Genomic DNA, 19,394 nt, shown 5'->3' on the forward strand with positions numbered 1-19,394 from the left:
TACAATTTTAAGTCAGCCAAACCACAAAAGAAAACCATAACTGGAACAACATCACATCACAACACATGCATCATTATCCTGGCTAATATCACTAAAACTGTGGCTTTTTTATTTTACTTTTTTTCCCCCAGTAAGCTTTTATTTCATAACTTGGGTCAGGGCTTATTTGGGCTTCTCTGAAAAGGATACAATGTTTGCATGCGTCAACACAAAAATTGCGTATTTGTGTTTCCTCAATGATAAAGGGATTCTGCTGTGTGTATAAACACACAATCTTTATAAATTCGATTTTCCGACGGGGCTTTGAGTTTTTAAACATTTTTTCGGTATTTTGACTTTCCAAAATCTGTGCGTGTGGTTGTGATTTTCATCTGCATCCATCATACATGCCCTCACAGTGAAAAAAAAAAGAAGACGAAAAAAGAATTCATCTTGGAATCACCAACATTTTGCCCTGAGCGTTACTCAGACTGTGTTACTTAAGCTGCTGAATAAACCGTATAACTGAGAAAACTCATTTCTGGCAGTCATGTAATTCAGTTTATTCTGTCACAGAGCATTTAATGGGCGCACGGAGAAAGACTAAAAATGTACCGTGAACATGTTATTTCTGACATAAGTGGCCATTTAAATATACAGGTAAGGTTCTGTTAGATCTCATTGACTGGCTTAGAAGATAGCAGGAAATTGAATAGACAGATGGAATAGAAATAGGTTCAAAATTATAGATTTTCCAACAGAACTTTAAATCTTTTAACACGTCTTGGTATTTTTTACTTTTCAGCATCGGTGTTCTAACCCAGCAGGGCCGTTGCCCCATGCTCGCTTGAATCTGTGTGATGCTACTGCCATCAACTATGGTCTTGCAGTCTAAAAAAATAATAATAATTTAAAAAAAAACAAAACAAAACAAAAACAACCAAGCAGTCTTAATGCTCCTGGCTGATTTTGGAATCACCAACGTATTGTTTATTTATTTAGTTATTTTATCGTCAGCGGAAAATTACTGTCATGTCAATTGGCCCTGGGGAACAGCGTCAGAGCACAGAGAGGAGAAAAATGTGGCTTCAGTTAGCTGGATTCATTACCATGTCTCCAAAACTACAGCAGATAAGTCCAACTGCTTTTTCCTCCCCTCTTTAGCTTTATTTGTGTTTAAACTGTGTTTGTTTGGAGAAATTGAAGCATCTTTTTTACGACACAACTGAGCTCCTTCTCGTATTCTATCGTGCTGGCATTGCAAACGCTCATCTCCGAAGCATGCTTTCTCCGAGAAGCTTGATTTGACGAGGAACTGCAAATAATATGACTAAGGGTGCTTTTAAGAGCTTCCCAGCAGTCAACAACTTGAGTTACATCCGGCCTCGTAACTATCTGACTTAGGATCTGCACTACCCCACCATATGTGCAGAACGTAACTTCAATCAGAGAAAACTGAAATTTCGCCTTGAAGATTATTCCTGTGAAATGAAAGTACGATTCTCTTGATGATGTACGTACTTTTCATCATCCCAAGAAACGACTTGAATAATCAACCGATGCTATTACCAAGTCTAAAAGCCACAGGCCTCTTGTTTTGACACAAAGGTTGTTAGAGAATCAAACTGTTCCATTAGGTTGCATCTTACTCATTTATGAACATGGGAACTGCTGTTTTCTCTGAATCAAAGGTCTTGCTGTCTCAAATACTCAATGGCATAAAACTTGCAGATGGAAACGGTGCATAAAGATGTCGTCTTTACTACTATCAGAATAATGCTTGCTGAAACCAATGGTGCAAACTGGTTTCAAAGATTTCAGTCGAAGATATTCAGTAAGCGTAAACAGACTTGGGGCTGAGAGACACACTGGCTCTGGAATTTAGAAAGTATTGAGAGACAAAATCCGATAATTTCACGGAATTTGATGACGCTAAGAAAAACAGAAAATAACCCCACAGTCTTATTCTTTGCTCCTGTAACTTTTTTGTCTTGACAACAAGGTACAGCAAGCCCTGGCTGAAGGTGTACGTTTGCGTAGGATTGTGCGCGCATGCATACAGTGTGTTGTGTTAGCGTGTCTGGGTGAGTGTATGTGGGGTAAACTGTATCCCACCCCTGAGCTTCAGCTCTCAAATCAAGGCCCTGAAAGTAAACAGTGCACTGCCAGAGGACCTTGTTTATCAAATCTGCAATTGCACTCATAGAGCAAAATGACCTACAATTACAAGCCCAGCTAGAAATTAAGTTTTCAGTCAGCCATCCAGAAAAAGATCATAGGATATCCTGCATAAGGGAGTTCTTCAGCAGCCCTCCGCTTCTCCCTGTACCTTTTTCCTAAAACGCCATATCTACCATCATTGAAATGATTTGCCTTTTAAATGTGATACCAGGTTTTTATGAAAGGGTTTATATAGCTTCCAAGCTTACTGACAAAGGGTGAATGAGTGTGTATGTGACACATCGTGGCCCTTTTTTGGAGAATTTCCTTCCAAAGCAACCACAACAGGCTCATACTTCCAAGTACGAGAGCTTTGTTGCTACCATATTCGCCAAGATATTCCGACCACTCCTAAAACGTCAGCCGTTCCAGCAGAAGCAATTACATGCTGCTGCCGTGAAAGCAAAGTGGAGAGGTTCTCTCTTTAAAGTGTGTAAAATTCCCTCCTAGTTTAATTATGTGGTGCTGGGTGGAACCTGGAGGTTTTGTCTCTCCGCTCTGCTCCAACATAAGTGCATTTTCCATGGCACAAGCATGCAACATATTGGTTCCCACAGAGAGATCGGAAGCACGGCAGATCCCAGAACCTGGGTTACGGCATTCCTGGATCCCTGAGCAGTGTGGTGACCTAATCGCCTGACCACCTCCTGCTCCATGCCAAATCCCAAGCAGCAGGCCAGACACCCCTGAGAGTAACATCCGACTGCACCATGAAATATTACGTCAGGAGTGAGTCACCGGGTACTGAGTCCCAGTTCGAACAGCTTTACATGCTCACAAACACAGGAGCTTTACTCAGACTGGATTAAACTGGTGAATAAGCCGTGTCACTGAGAGGAAAATTGTCATTTCTGGCAGTCATGTAATTCAGTTTATCCCGATGCAGAACATTTGATGGGTAAAGAATTTACAGTGGAGAGTTATTTCTCATATAAGGAAAAAAGCAAAAAACAAAAAGCAAAACATACCAAGTAACATCTAAATAGACAGCTTCATGGTCCTGCAAAATCTCTAATCATCTTTGAATACAGCAGAATATTGAATACACTGATAGAAATAAATTCTAAATTAGTGTCACTGGCCATATCCAGAAGCTAACATCTGCACTGACACGTTCGAGTCAATCAAAAGTAAAGCAGGCCTCTATTTCTTTGACAGGCTCTGCTGTGACAAAAGTCTCCCCTCTGTTCTGCATCCTGCTGTTGTGCAGTGTTGACATTACAAACAAATTCATTTTGACAAATATCCAAACTGGAGACACCGGCTTTGATAAACAAATCAGTCTCTCCTTGTAAATCAATTCATGGTGCTTTTATTGGTGTTTTGACGTGTGAGTCAAGCACATAATCAGTCAGTGAGCTGATTGCACAGCATGTGTAGATTGCTCACAAAGATCACGGCTATTGACCAGTGACCATGTGTAAGATATAATCAGAATCATATTCCTCTTTTTTTTTTTTTTATGTAACCCATCAATCAGCTGGTGTTAATGCTGAGGTGGAAGCCATGTAACCTTTAACAGAGCGTGGCCCCCTCTGTCTTCTCTTAATGAGATTTGAGTTAAATGGTTTCACACGATGACATATCCTTACATTTGCATCAACACATGAATTAGTCCCAATCCTAAAGCCATTTCTCCTGTAATGGTAAACATTCAAAATAACCATCCAAACAGGGTTCTGCTGAGAGAGTTTGGTCTCACATAATTGTCTTTATTGGTCTAAAAACTTTAGGAATGAAAGCTCTGCTCTACAACACAAGGACAAAGTCTTTTCCACCTTCTTCTGATGTATATATAGGCTTGTGTGTATGTAGGTACGTAAATGTGTTCTTTTTTAAATAGTGCTGGGAGTGCACCCGCAATTTCACTATATCATCTGCATACAATGATAATAAAGGCATCTCATCTCATCTTATCTCTGAATGGACTCTCAGCTGGAAGGGGGGTGCTAATTTTGGGGAGAAGCAGCTTTAGTTTCTGTCCTCTATCAACAAGTGCATATTAAAATCCTGCATATAAAGAAGAAAGCCATCAGAAAAGTCTTAAATCTTAAAACGAGTCTATTCCAACGAATGTTAGTGTATTTTCTTGGCTAGTTACAGCTGATAAAACCTTCCAGTGACATTTTTCTGGCTAGGAAATGGGAAGGGTTCCTCTCTCTTTTATCATTGCTTGGAAGGAGATGGATTGTTTCAAACATAACTGTCGATCTGTCTGTGTTGTCACTTTAAACTACATGTTTGAGTCAAGCCTGAAAGTACCTGGCGTGGCGACTCACTGATGGTTGATTTGTGAAAGCAAACCTCAGCTACACAGAACCCAGGTTGAGCATGATGTCATTGATTTTGGTAATTTTGTGCTTTTAATTTTCACGTGTCAGATATTTTGTGCCCCCCGCCCCCCGGGTGTCAGCACGCTCCATGGTTCACCCACACAAGGATGTTAGCATTTTCCAACTGCTTGGAATTCCTTCCTGCCGTCTTGAGAGCACACACTGCGTTTTAAAAGTTTTTGGGCCCTTTCATGTTTTATTTGAAAGTATGTAATTACATTCTTCAAGGAATAACAGGTCGCTGTAGTGATTTACATGCTGTATTAAATGTCATGGTACAAAAAGACAGTGTTGACACTCGCCCATTAAAGAGCTTCTTCATGGCCTCAAAAACTCGGGCAGCTTTGGAGACTGAGTGAAATTATAATACAGAGGGGCGGTAAGTTTGGAAATGAGGGCTTTGACTGTTCTCCACTTTAGTCTTTTGCAGATCTCTTACTTCACAAAGGGTGCTTGGAATGGCTGGGGTTGGTCTTTGGTCCATTTCTGATTTATGTAGCTGAGACATTTTGCTGTTGAAAAAAGTAAAACATTGACTTCCATGTGTATTAATAATTTTGACACATTTTCAAATCCATCCTGATTTTTGTCAGGGGTGGATTAAGGTTTTCTGAGAAGTGGATTTTTTTTTTTTTCAGAAAATATCTACCATTCTTTTCGTGTGACCAGTAAAAGTAAAATAAAAACATCATCTTACTACACAGCAACCTGAAGGAGAAAAGCTGATTTTGAGAATATTACATATTTTGCGAAGAATTCCAGATATTCTACTTTGAGTCACTGGTTATATTGGGGAACAGTATCAGTCCACTCTGTTGAATCTAATTTAATTATGTTCTATTCTGGTCAATTTCCATTTATTCATGTCTAATCTATTTTTCTCCAGAGCTCCAGAACATAACACTTGTGAGGTTCTCTTTCAACAAGCAGCACAACTGTTGGAGAATGTATATGACTGCCTCTTAGCTCGGCCTCTTAGGGACAGTGGTGTGGGCAAAGTCAATTCCCCGCTCAGATTAAAGGAGTATCTTCAAGTGCCAATCCAAATGGTGATAAAAAAGCTTTTTAATCCATTGTGAAAGTTTCCCATTCAAACCCCCAGAGTCCCAGGATCAAGCGTTGCCCCACTCAGGCTGTGTCTGGACAGTGTTGGAGCCCGAGTGTGTCTGCTTGCACCTTGACAGAGGAAGAGAAAGGCCTAAAAAAGGCCCCCGTCCACCACTCACTTGACCAGCTCCCTTTGATAACATCTGGCAGGGGCAGGTTAGCAGCAGTGACAGCAGGAGATGGAGGGACATTAAAGTCCTGCCACTTGGCGGGAAGACAGCCAGCAACTCCACATCGTCTGCAAAGCGAACCATAATCGCAAACATTGGAATGCCACCAGTGAACTCTCTTTCTAATGGGTCTGATGATATTCCCCACTGAGAGTGTTATATGAGATGATGCCACACTTATAATAAGCTGCTATCATAGTATCCTGCACCGCTGATGCCTTCTTTGTATTCAGGTCGACATTTCTGTAGTTTCAACTACAGCACAAGAACAAAGCTTGAGGAAATTTTACGACTTTAAACTTAAACATTGTTTAGAAGGAAACTTACAGTGTTCATCTAAACAGTGATGTCGATGGATTGGAATAGACTTTGACATGTCTTTGTTCTGGTGAAGGGGGGAGAGGGGGGGCCAAGATGTGAGTTTCAACACAGCTCCCCCGGAAAAGCTCCGACCAATTCAACATCCATTCCTCTCCCTTTTCTTTCTGTTTACTTCTCGGTTCATGAGTTTACATGCAACTTCCATTACAGGGATTAAAATAGTTTGTCCAATCATCCTCAAACTCTGTTTCTGTTGTCCTTCTCCCTCCCTTAACCCCTCACACCACTTACAGGCTTTCAGGACCCAGGGTTGGTTTAGGGGATTACAGGACAAGCAGCCCAAGCACCCAAAGAAACACAAGGCAGCTGTGTTGAAGAATGTCCCAATGAGAAGTCCATGCATTAGTGAAAGCTGAGGTTTGATCAATGGCTGCAGCGCGTGCCTGCACTAGTGAACACTTCGCGGGGTGTCAGAAAGAGAAGAAAGAGAAAATGAAGGTTTGTTATTACATTGGACTCGGGGCCTAGGCGGCCAGGTCACCTTTGAGCTACTGCTGATTAAGGGCTGGTGTTCACAGGTGAGCGGCTCCAAGCAGGATTTAGTAGCCTGGACACACAGAGGTGAAATCACCCCAAAGCAGCCAAGTGCTGCTGACCTCTCCCCTACATGGCCAAAGGCAAGTGTCAAAAGATAAGTGAGCTCCGTGACTGTGCTCAGCTCACTGAAAGAAAAGTGATGGCAGGTGAACTTTCCACAAGTTTGCACAGTTGCTTTTCAAAACGTGTTATGTACACAAAAAGAGAAAGAAAGGGGATTTGATAAATGCTTAGAGGAATGAAATAGTTGGCTTTTTGCTTTTTAAATCAGGTGCATGAAGATTATTTTTCTCGCTGCACGCATACACACACAAAACACACACAAGACTCCAGTATCAAAGGTTCATATCACTGGTCACTGCCTTTGGGTCTAAACCACCCGCGGTTGGTAATCTCCTTCGGAACTGGAGGGGCTCAGTGGGGCTAAGCCTGGGCAACACCTAGGAAGGGACACCCACAGCAGCAGCAGCCACAGCTCTGCCTTCCTGTGCCGAAACTCCCAGGCAACTGGTGGCCACAAGGTGAGACGTTCCAGATAAAAGACAGTGTGACTCAATAAAGAAATAAGATGTAATAAATAATAAATAGAGTGCAATAGGGAAAATGTGTAAACAACCAATTTCAATTTATATCATCAGTAATGATAGTACGATTTATTTCTTGAAGGAGAATTTTTTTTTTCTTTCTAACCAAGCATGTGCAAGCAACAAAATGTGATCCGACTGTGTTACCCAAAGAAATACTGACATGAAAACACAACGGAAATCTATACACATCTGATAACTTTTTTGTTATGTACACAATTTATGTTCAGTCGTGTGCACTAAGAGTATATGTATGTTAGATTAGATAATTAATGAAAATAATTTTCAAACAATATTACACTTAAACTAAATGTTGGTTTAGCAATAATATGTATTTTTCTGTGAAAGCCTTTGTATGTAACACACTGAGACGTGTACTGATGTACAAGTGTATCAAAGACATTCCGCACAAAATAAAAAAATCAAATAAAAATAAGCGACACCCACTCGTCCTGCATTGTGTTTGCGGAGTGACGCACCAAATGTGCAAACTATACAAGATCCCCCCTTCCGACTGTGCATGCACCGGACAGGTAGATCTTTATCTTATCTGATCATAACAAATTGCTCCATAACTCTGTTGTTTGTGTTGTGATTTTACGTGACTGTTTCTGAGGCCTATCTGCGGTTTTATCTTGTGGTCTATGGTAATGCTGGTACGGTCTTGTCTGGTTGTTTTTGACACATCTATCGAAAAGTTAACATGACAACAGCTATCTAATATGCAGTATGAATAATGTCGCAATTCAGTGATGACTTAAAGTGGAAAAACTACCTTGAGCCCAGTTAAAGTTTGGATGGTAGTTGACCGGTCCAAGCAGAGAAAAATAGGTGCCTAAACATCATGCAGTGTTTAAAGTTTATTAACGGACAGCCCCCTTGAGATGAACCATCTGGTTTCGAGTGGATCCAACATAAAACAGACAATACAACAAACACAGTTGCACAAAACATACACAAAGTTCTCCGTTACCAACCCAGAACCCATCGTTTCCATAAGCCATGAGATGGTTTACAGAGAGGTTACGTTCAGAATGGTTTAAAAATATGTACGCTACGCTAGTTTCTAGTATCAAGTGCAAGCGAGCACTTGTTGCTGTTGCGAAACCTTCAGCTGTGTTTGATATGAAATATAACTCCAATAATCTCATAGTACCAATTCATACGGCGAGGCTGACGTAAAGGAATGTTTGATCCATTTTTAATATTCTGGTGCAATATCAGGTCATCAGCATGATTACTCCCAGTCATTAGAACTTGAAAGTGAAAACATGAAGTATGGATCCCACAAGAAAGGCTGCAAATCTGACCAAATATAAATTGTGCATGACAAGGTCCCCATCAAAGAGAAAAAACACAAATGGTTTTAGTAATGGTGTTGAAATGAGACAATCACAGTTTGAGATCCAGCTTCAAGACTCATGCAGATGGTATGTGCTAGAAGGTGAGGAATACTAAGTGGCCTGAGTCATCAAGCCACACACATGCACACGAATGCACAGATACGCACGCATGCACACACACACACACACACACACACACACAACATGCCAAAGGTCTGCAGCTTTTGCATGGGGATTTATCTTAAGGCTCAATGGGGCATGAGACTTTCCATGCAAAGCCTGTCAGGGTGACTGAGGAGATCAATAATGATTAACAAAATGTATTCTTTGATTCTCTGCCAGATTACTTGCATCCCAGATCTCCTGATCTGTATAAAACACTGTTTAGTCCCGATCAACACAAGAAAGGGTTTTTCTCAAGGCATGCACATGACCCTGGGAAGAGAACCAGAGATCCAGAGCAGATTGAAAACATGAAAGAATCATTGAAGCAAATTTATCTCTGTGCGGAAGTTGTAAATAATGGTGTCTCAGACCTACTGCCCTTATTTTAGCAGAAGACGTTTGGATTAAATTTATTTGACTTTGGAAGTGAAACTTTCTGGACAGGTTTCAGCAGAGGGTGACTCTGGGTTTACGTCCTCTTGGTGCACTCTTGCTGTGGATAAACTGTTTGGCAATGGTTTTTTCAAAATCTGCAAACTTTTCAGACACTAAATGAGAATAAATCTCTAAACTACGACAATGACACATCCCTGAGATATGCAGTCTACCAGATCGCTAATCCACCTCGGTATTTTCTCCTCCGTATTATCATTGTGAGGACGGAAATTCCCAAGAATCTGGAAGCTCGAGGAAGTTTGCCCAACACTGCGCCCAATGACAACAGAAAGCTGCTTATACTTCAAACAATCGCAAAAAGATCTGGTGCCTCGTTCCAGCTCCTGGTAAACTATTGACAAATGAAGTGAGTAAATACATACTGAAACAAAATGACTTCATCATTTTCAAGTTGTATAATTACTTTGTTGAGATACATGAGAATAAATCTGCCGGTGTCTTTTGCTGAATGCAGCATGTTAGCTGATTCCCAGTGGGGGTGGTGGACAGCCACAGGGCTCCTGAAAACTATGAAAGCGATCCTTCATTTTACACATCATGCTCTGGAAGGACAGCTAGTCCTGTGTGTTATGTGCGTTTAGCTCAGTACTGAATTATGCCATAAAAAATAAAAAACCCTCTTGAAGTCGCTTATCTGGAAGTGTATTTGCTAAGATGCATCTACAGCATATCATTTAGATCTGAGCCGGGGCCCGTAAATGTAGCTGCAGTTTTACTTTATTTAAAAAGAAGAAAATGTTGACTTTTGAAGGACAAAGAACTTCAGTTTGTGTTTCTCTTGATATCAATGGCATTAAGTGACAAACTGTTAGGAGCCTCATTAACTCTCCTCTCTTGGTGGCCTCTATATGGGCCAGATGTCTTAATGGTTGTTCCCACACAAAAAATAAGAGCAATAACAAAAAATATCAATGTTTTTTTTCTTGAGAACAATACTTTTACGATAGAAATGACTTTGGGGGTAAAGCGTGGGGAAAATGACTTTTGACATTTTTAGTAATCTGACTCCTTGATCTAAACCACAGATCTTCAGGTCAGGACTCTTAAATGTACTTTAGTTCAGTGGTCAATAAATGGCACTCAAATTCTCTGCAGAACAGTTGTAGATGATACCTTCCTGTCTGGGTCCAGGCTTTTAAATGCAAAGTGACAAAAGTTTCACGTAATGAAAAAGAAAAAGAAAACGAGGCGCGCAACGAGCTCTTTATTTTAAGTGGAGGAGGAGAGAAGGGGGGTTATCCAAGGTGTTCGAGACAGATGAGGGAGGTGGGAGTCGGGGAGGGAAGGGAGGGAGGGGAGGAGGCAGGGAGGGATAAAAACTGCAAGGGGCCAGAGATGTTGGATCATTTGGAGAGTTTTCCCCCGTCCTGCACTCAGAGCCTGACAGTACTGGAGACGGATAGGAAAGCCCGCTGCAGACACACGCTCTGTCCTCTGGTCCGCTTCAGACGCGTCTCTAAAGGATTAATGAGCCAAAAAGGCACCGAGCTTCTCTTTTAAGGCTCATTTTTCGGCTTTACTCCTGGACTGCCGGAGCACCTTCCCTTTCATATTCACTCCAATCGAGGATACCTGTACCTCCACTGATGGTAAGAGCTCATCTGCTGACACATTCACAGACACACACAAACAAACAACACGACTGCAGCATTTAGACAGAGGAACCTGCTGAATAACGCAGGGAGGACCCGGTGACACTTCTGAGACTTTGAACCGCGGTGCGTTTTGGTGAATGTACGCGTTAAAGTAGACGAGGGGGGAGCTGTGCGCTTTTTTGTTTCCACCAGCAAAAATGTTTTTGTTTTTTAAATCACAGATGCTCGCAGTGATCACAGTGATCTCAAAGCCCATCAGGTGACAGCTGGGGCGAAATGAGCGGAATAACGTGTATTTTGAGGAGATCCAAGCGGAGCTCCCGGCAGGTTCGAGCCTCTTTGTGCCGGGGAGCGGAGCTGTGACAAACCAAGCACCGCCAGGTCATTTCCAAACCCAGCTTTGGGTTTCTCCGCGCTTCTCTCTTATCAACACAATCCAAATATTTACATCGTGTGAATTTTGTGACCTTTCTCCCCCCCCCCACAAAGTTTGGCAGATTCACCCCCCCCCCCCTCCTCTGATTAAACACCTGTATCTGCTTCGTGTCAGCCTTCGTGTGCGTAAAGCAGAAGACACCGCGTTTTAGGGAGGATGTGTTAGAGGGGGAAAAAAGAGAAAAATAAATAGTTTACATCTATGAAAGTATTCTATTTTTCAACCTCCAATTCACTTCCGCTTATCCTCTGGGTCCAACAGCAACTCAAGCGTTATTGACTCGGTGCTTAAAAAAAAACCCGGCTCTTTTTCTGTCCAACAAAGACAAAGTCTGCAAAAACACTCAGGGCCAAAAACAAAAACATTACAGAGGCGTTAGGTCACAGTGGGTTTGAATCCGGTTCATAATGGTGCAGTGACACTGCAGTAGGCTTACGAGGACTCACATGTTGCGCATTTTTACACCTGTTTTGCGGAACGGCTGTGCAGTGACGTTGTGCCATTTAATCCGGCCGTGCAGCGGCGGAGAAAACTTTTTGCGGCCTGCGGGGGCACAGCGTCCTCGACTCACACCTTCACCTTTCTCCGTCATCCTGCAGGGAAACAGACACCCAGGTGCATGACTCTTTGTGGTTTGTGCGTCTTGATATTTTAGGATTTTTATTTGGATTTATTTATTATTTTTTGCCGCTTGTTTTATTCCCCACTCCTCGATCAGCTGTGAGCATCTCGACGACGTCAAAGTGATCTTAAAAAAAAAAAAAAAAAGTAAATAAATTCCTTCCCGAAGGAAACAAAGTCATGGAAGTCCTCATTTCTATCTGGCTTGTTTTCCTTCAGAATACACTCCAGCTTAACAAAACCATTAACCTGGTTTCAGTGATCTCACTGACTGTGAATGTTCTTACTGTTAAACTGCTCACTGGGAGCAAATAAAATCCCAAACCACTATTCAGCAACAACAGACTTTGTCGGTCTGTTTTATTTCTTGCAAAAGAAAATAGAGGATATTACATTTTGTTGGCCACACTGAAGCCTTAGTTATTATCTAAACTCATTCAAGCCTCAGTTACAAGCTGGTTATTATTAAAGGAGTCAGGAAAACTATTGAAATTATCTTGTTAAGTAGGCTATGTTATTTTTCCTTATAGCTATTGGCTACAGAATCACAACCACAAAGCATCACAATGAGCTGTATGCAAACTAAAGCTGGCACAAAAAGATAGCCAGCATGAAGCGAAGCAGCTGGTAACAACATGCTATTCCCACAACTGCAAACATGTTGGTAAACTGATTTCTGGCACCGAAAGATGACAAGATCCGGCCACAGATTTGTCAGTTCCCGTGGTAACCTGTTGCCCTCCTGCTGCCCTCCCTTCTTCTCATCTTCCCTCCCTCCCACCATCACTGTCAAATTCCTCAGGAAACACATCTGAAGAGCCATGTGCATAGTCTGATCACATTATCTCTAGTCAGGGCAGGAGAGAGGCCAAGGGGGACTGAGCAAAGCCAAGGGCAGTTGACTGCTCCGGCCTAATTGCTCCCTGGTCTGCATTTGTTGTTGCAAAATCTTTCTCCGTCTGTCGCACAGTTCAAATGTCTTCAGAGTGTGAAAGTTGTTATAACACTACCATCATGGATTTCTGATTCCCTCTCACGGTTTGTTCAACAAGAGGAGTAAATGTGAGTCCACACTGTTGATGAATGTGGTGGAAATCCAAAGACAAAAACCATGAAGCCTTGTTTTTTGTTTTTTTTTCTTCCTTTGTTTTGTTTTTTGTTTTTTAATGAAAATGATGAAAATCTGCCAGCAAACATGAACGTGGTGACTTTTTCCAGAGTTGAAAGTCACTCCCTGCCTGCCTTACATCTTCTTTCATCATCATCGCACCACTTTGAGTGTCTGTCTGTTTTAGCCTGCAGCTTTGTCAGTGGCTGGTTACAGTTACAAGATGTTCTGTATGGTCAGTGTTTTTGAGTACTATGAATCCCTGTAATCATGGGAGAGGCCCTCTCTGTACAATGAACGTTTGTTGTCAGAGATGTGCACACACACACTACTCATACTCATACACACACACACACACACACACGTTATCCCCCCCACCCCTTGGGTAATAGAGCTGATCATGTTCTGAACCCTCCTCTCTCTTTGCCACAGTTCTCACGAACATGCAAACGGTGGCACAAATACGCGCATTTAGCTTATACACACACACACGGCCCATCATACTTTCTTCGCGCACACAGGATCTGGTGTCATGACCGAGAAAAGGGGTGGAGGGTGGGGTCAATCAGAGGTCAAAGTCTAATGCTGTTAGGAAAAATACCCTTGATTGCACGTACAGTGAGCCATGCAGGGGCCGAGATTAATCGCACAGATACAGAGTCAAACATGCTCGCACACACAAACAAATAAACTGTGTATTACACACACACACAATGTTCCTGTTAATGTGCATCATCACTGTGTAGTAATGGTTGGGCGCTCTCCAGCAGAACAGGCTCCAAATGATGACCAAAGACCTTCAGTACGTCGCTACGTAGCTGAAATGTTGCTGTTGCTGTTGTGGTCGCTGTCAAGAATTCAGTAATTTTATTAGTGCGAGTCAGCGGCATTTAACACATTTAAATGATGTGTAAAAGAACTGAATCAATAGAGGCACCCTGCTATGCTAGTTAATTCATAGTAGAGGAAAAGTGGATTGTTAAAGCTGTGAATAATCTTTTTATTATTATTATTATTATTATTACTATTATTCTTAAGGGAGCTTCTCCTCAGCCTCAGGCTTCAGCAAATTATCTTTCAAGCTTCAGAGCTACATAGAGCCTCCAGAACACAGTAGCTCTATATGCATACATATGTATACTGCAGTGGGGAAGGTAGTGCAGCTCTCTGGCTGATTACATTACTGTCAAAGAGCACCAGGCCTGTCATCAGCGTCACTACAACCTGTTTGATCCCTCGAGTGGCTGAGCGTTACTAAGAGATGAGGTGCTTTTGAGATGGATCTATTTAGCTCCTTGTCTGAAATGGCTGGTCTCATTCGGTTTGGAGGGATAAAGGTTGAATGAGTTCACTTGGAGATGGTTTCTGAAAGCCCTCTTGGATATGGATTTCACCACTCCTGATGAGAGTGGTGTTATCAGCTCTTCAAGTTTGTTATTGAACATGATAGGATGGTTTTCTCCAGTTGAATCAAATGCCATTTGCTCACTGGGGATTTCTGCTTAGTTCTCTTTTTCTAGAATAACTAATTATTCAATCTGGTGCCTTTTCCATTTTAAGTGAGTGTAGAGGCATTAGTGATCTGCTCTCTGTTGTGGCACATAGCTCCTTACATTCCAGTTACATTAAATAGCTATCTTAACCCATGAGCCAAGTTGATAAGCCTTAAAGAGACACTGGGTTTTTCTTACCCACACAATCCCTCTTTTACTCTTTTAAATCAATTCTAGGTAGCAACCCGCAGTGTTTGCAATTGCATTCATTTCATAATTTCCCTGTCTTTTTATCTGTATCTTTCAGGAACAGGGTCACTCCAACGTTCTCCTGCAGCCGCCCAACACCACCTAACATTTCCTGGAAAAACGTGTCCATTGCCTCCTCCCAACAAACATGGACTGTTTTCCCATGCTTTATTTTCTGTCGGTAAGTAAGTGGACCATGCCGTTTCAATTTGTGCCATGTGACTGATCTTTTCCGTTCCTTCTCTGCCCACTTAGTCCTTGATTCCTGTTTCATTCAACCAGACTTGAATTGATGGCCCTTGTAGCATTGTGAACAATGAATTTGTATAAGGAAGAGCATTGTCAGTTAAATGTGTGACACATTGCCGTAGGTTTGCCCCATGGCTTGGTAGAGCAGATTGTCAGTTAACGTGGCTTCTTATCAAGACCTCTGACCTCAGGGCTGCCTCTTTTATTTTTCTAATCATAGTAGAGAAAGGAGGAGACGGGGGAAGGGAGGGAGTGAAGAGGGATGGTCCTCAGATTCCATTCAAAAAAGGTTGGTTCTTGAACCAGCTGTTTACCTTCGGAGGATGTCGCCAAAGATAAACTGCAAGTAGTCTATCTGATCGGACCCACATTACTGTAAACAAGCAGACTGGGCTATTAGAACCAATTAAGAGAGGTCCTCAGCAGATACAGTTAGAAAAGAGGCTGAAGATATTCTTTTGGCGAGGACATGGAAGAAAAAGCCAGAAAAACAAATGTCAGTTGAACTGTAGACCAGGCGCTCCTGTCCTTAGCATTCCTTTTCAGTGTTTTCCCCTTCAGCTCTATCCAGTTTTCTCCTAATCTTTTATCTACCCTTGTCATCTGCTGCTTCCCCCAGAGACATCATGATTCCTGGTAATCGAATGCTGATGGTCATTTTAATATGCCAAGTCCTGCTGGGAGAGAGTAACCATGCTAGTCTGATACCTGAAGAAGGGAAAAAGAAAGTACCGGGCCTGCAGGGTCGTTCGGCCGCTCAGAGCCATGAACTGCTGCGGGACTTCGAGGCCACGCTGCTGCACATGTTCGGCCTCAAGAGGCGGCCGCGGCCCAGCCGCTCTACCACAGTGCCCCGCTACTTGCTGGACCTCTATCGGCTGCAGTCGGGGGAGGCTGAGGAGGCCGGGGGGCATGACATTACTTTTGAGTACCCAGAGAGGTCAGCCAGTCGGGCCAACACTGTGAGAGGCTTCCACCACGAAGGTAAGGGCAAAAAGGAGGAAGTTAGCGTCATGGGGGGATAATGAAAAGGGGCAGTCTAAGCAAAACAACTTCAGTAAGAAGTGAGATGAACACATCATGGCAGCACACAAACATTTGGCATTTCAATTTGCATGTGCTCCAGCTCTATCTTGTTAACAACATATTTCATTAGCATGGTTGTTTTCAGAATTAACAAAACATTTCCTACATCCCCTTGAAACATGATCGTTAGGCAGCTCCACCTATCTCACCATAACCAAGAAATTCAAGGATGTGGTCACTGAACGCTGTCTAAAGAGGGGCAAAAAAAAATCTGCTTGACAAGCTCTCAAGAGCCTTGTTTGACAAAACCCTGTGTGTTTGGTTAGCAGCTGAAGGAAAATCATGCCTTCATATTACTGACTTGCACTTCTCACCCCACCCAGCAGAAAATGGCTTAAAAAAGCTCTGCCTTGGCCTGGAATTGAAGTGTGCTCCTCTCTGATGTCTCCAGTTTATATGGAGGGCCCTTTTAGAAGGACCTTCCTCAACGTGCAATTATCTTTAATGCTACTCTGCAGCCTTCTAAATAAAGCCCCTACTGCCAACAATGTGGGTGCTGAGAGCAGACGCTGCAGCTCTCGGGAGAGATGGAAAAACAGTCTCAGAAGCTGGTGTGATAGAAAGACTGGAACGTTAGAAGGGTTTCTGTTTATTGTGACTTGGCTCTGCTTAGTTTTAGCGACAGCTGCAGAGGTTTCAGTTAGACTCAGAGAGACAAGGTTGACTGATCTGTTTAAAGGCAAGTTGAGGTCGGAAAGCCAGACAGAAACATGTTGGGTAAATGCTTAAAAACTGTCTTCTAGATGGGCAGAGAGACTCTTGGCTGATATAGACGGGCTAGCAAGTGACCTTGTATTGAAGTGAACTGAGAAAACCGGGGAGCTTTAGGGCTGTAGAACATGTCCGCCCTTAGGGGGAGGAGTGAGGAAGGAGGGATGAGTCAGCCTTAATGGAGCTTGTCAAACACACTGCTAGTGGTAACACACGCCAACACACACCAACACGGCAACGTACCAAGGCTAGTAAGGAAGAAAGAACACCGCCACAGGAGGAGGAACTTGTGCCTGTGATGCAATGTGTATGTGCACACACGTGTGTGTATGTCCGTGTGGGTTTCAACTGCTCTCTACAGGCATTTACCCTCCTTCTCCTGCTAAACTATGTTAATAACAGACTTTGAGATCTTTTGAGTGGGAGTGCTTGCTTTCATGGAAGCACCATTGTACAATAGTGTGATTCTGTTGACTGATCTGTCCAAAACACAGTCAGGTATCAGAGTCTAGCAGACGTAGCAGATGGACAGTGCCTCTGTAGGGAAGGTAAACCATTGAACGATTCACTGAAAATAAAGCAAGAAGAATGTGTTTTTGTTTTTTTTTTTTTTTGTTTATTATTCATTTGGTGTAGCAAGTGACATATCCTCACTTTTTTTCTCAAGTCCAATTGCACATTAAACTGCAAAGCAGATAGCACATTTTGAATTTTGAGCAAGGTTTGGTTGCAGCCTCTCTTCGTGAAACGTCCGTTCCCCCTGGAAGTCAGACAGGACTGTCTGACTTCTTAATGATTATTCATGATGAAAATGATAAATGTCTTAAGTGAACAAACTGCAGAGCTAATCAAAAACACAGCAGGTTTTAATAATGAGAACCACCTGGGTAAGATTAGGGCCTGGGTGTGAAATAACAGGGGTGGATTGAGCAGGAAAATAGTAGACACAACATTCCTTTCCCCAACAATGGTGATCTTGCCAGAAATCTGCAGACTGAGCGTGGAACAGGGAGCCTCCACTGTGTTTATACTGTAGCTGTGGTACGTTAATCACCACCCTCCTTGTAATGCGTGTTTCAGCAAAGCGCTCAGAGAAAGGCATTGAGAGAAGGACCGGGTAATCCTTATAGATAGATAAGGAAGTGTGGAGGATGGATATTTATATTCTTGAATATCCCAGAGGCCTTGAAAAGTTTGAGATTGGTAACTCGAAGCTCCTGCCTGGTACTCGGCTAGTACCGACACGGTATCTTGATGGAACCTTCAATATCTGAATATTATTAATAATAATAATAATACAATTGTGAGTTTATGTTCTGCAAGTATTTGTAGATATGTAGATGGAATTTTGCATTTAAACTACCATCCCACATTTCTCCTCTTGCTTATTTTCAGAGCACATGGAGAGGGTGCATGAGCTGGGACATGGAGAGACGATGCCCCTTCGCTTCCTGTTCAACCTCAGCAGCATCCCAGATGATGAGCTGCTCTCTTCGGCCGAACTTAGGCTCTACCGTCATCAGATCGATGAAGCCATTGCCGGCACCCTCTCAGGCGAGCAGGGCCTTCACCGGATAAATGTGTACGAGGTGCTGAAGCCCCCGCGGCCCGGGCAGCTGATCACTCAGCTCTTGGATACACGACTGGTGCACCACAACACGTCGCGCTGGGAGAGCTTCGATGTCAGCCCTGCGGTGCTGCGTTGGACTCAAGAGCGCCTCCCGAATTATGGGCTGGCCGTGGAGGTTCTGCACCTTAACAAGACACCACAACATCAGGGCCGACATGTCCGCATCAGTCGTTCACTACACCAGGAGTCTGGTGAGGACTGGGAGCAGCTGCGCCCCCTCCTGGTTACCTTTGGCCATGACGGGAAGGGTCACCCGCTGACCCGCCGGACCAAGCGCAGTCCCAAGCAACGGGGCCGCAAAAGAAACCGCAACTGCCGTCGCCACGCACTGTACGTGGACTTCAGCGATGTAGGCTGGAATGACTGGATAGTGGCGCCCCCTGGTTATCAGGCTTATTACTGCCACGGAGAATGCCCCTTCCCGCTGGCAGACCATCTGAACTCAACCAACCATGCCATTGTTCAGACACTGGTGAACTCTGTGAACAACAACATTCCCAAGGCCTGCTGTGTGCCAACAGAGCTCAGCGCCATCTCCATGCTCTACCTAGACGAACATGACAAGGTGGTCCTAAAAAACTACCAGGAAATGGTAGTGGAGGGCTGCGGCTGCCGTTAACATGCAAACTAACTTGGACTGGCAACTTGAAAAAAAAAAACAAAACAAAAAAAAAACAAAAAAAAAAAACAAAAACAAAACATGGACGCAAAAACAAATCGGAAGGTCTTTACTCCCAAAAATGTTCACTTTGGACCCTTATTTATAACTTTTATGTTGAGGTGTATGTTTGTCTCACTTTTTTTGTTTCTTTGACAATATGATCATATATTTTGACAAATATATATATATTTATATCTACATATTAAAAATAAATTGAGTCCTTATTTTAAACATAAAAAGCTGTACAACTTTTCATAATGTACATTAGATTGTATAAGTT

General features: G+C 42.7%; 1 protein-coding gene across 1 annotated transcript; it reads left to right on the forward strand.

Annotated features, from left to right (window-relative positions):
* The first annotated feature begins 10,627 nt into the window (after positions 1-10,627).
* bmp4 (bone morphogenetic protein 4) lies at positions 10,628-19,152 on the forward strand. The gene is made up of 4 exons (XM_029493852.1): positions 10,628-10,864; positions 14,836-14,958; positions 15,646-16,010; positions 18,219-19,152. The coding sequence occupies exons 3-4, from the start codon at positions 15,653-15,655 to the stop codon at positions 19,070-19,072; spliced, it is 1,212 nt and encodes a 403-aa protein (XP_029349712.1). The 5' UTR covers positions 10,628-10,864; positions 14,836-14,958; positions 15,646-15,652; the 3' UTR covers positions 19,073-19,152.
* Positions 19,153-19,394: the final 242 nt, after the last annotated feature.

This window comes from Echeneis naucrates, chromosome 22 (genome assembly GCF_900963305.1).
Source record: "Echeneis naucrates chromosome 22, fEcheNa1.1, whole genome shotgun sequence".
Classification (NCBI taxonomy): Eukaryota; Metazoa; Chordata; class Actinopteri; order Carangiformes; family Echeneidae; genus Echeneis; species Echeneis naucrates.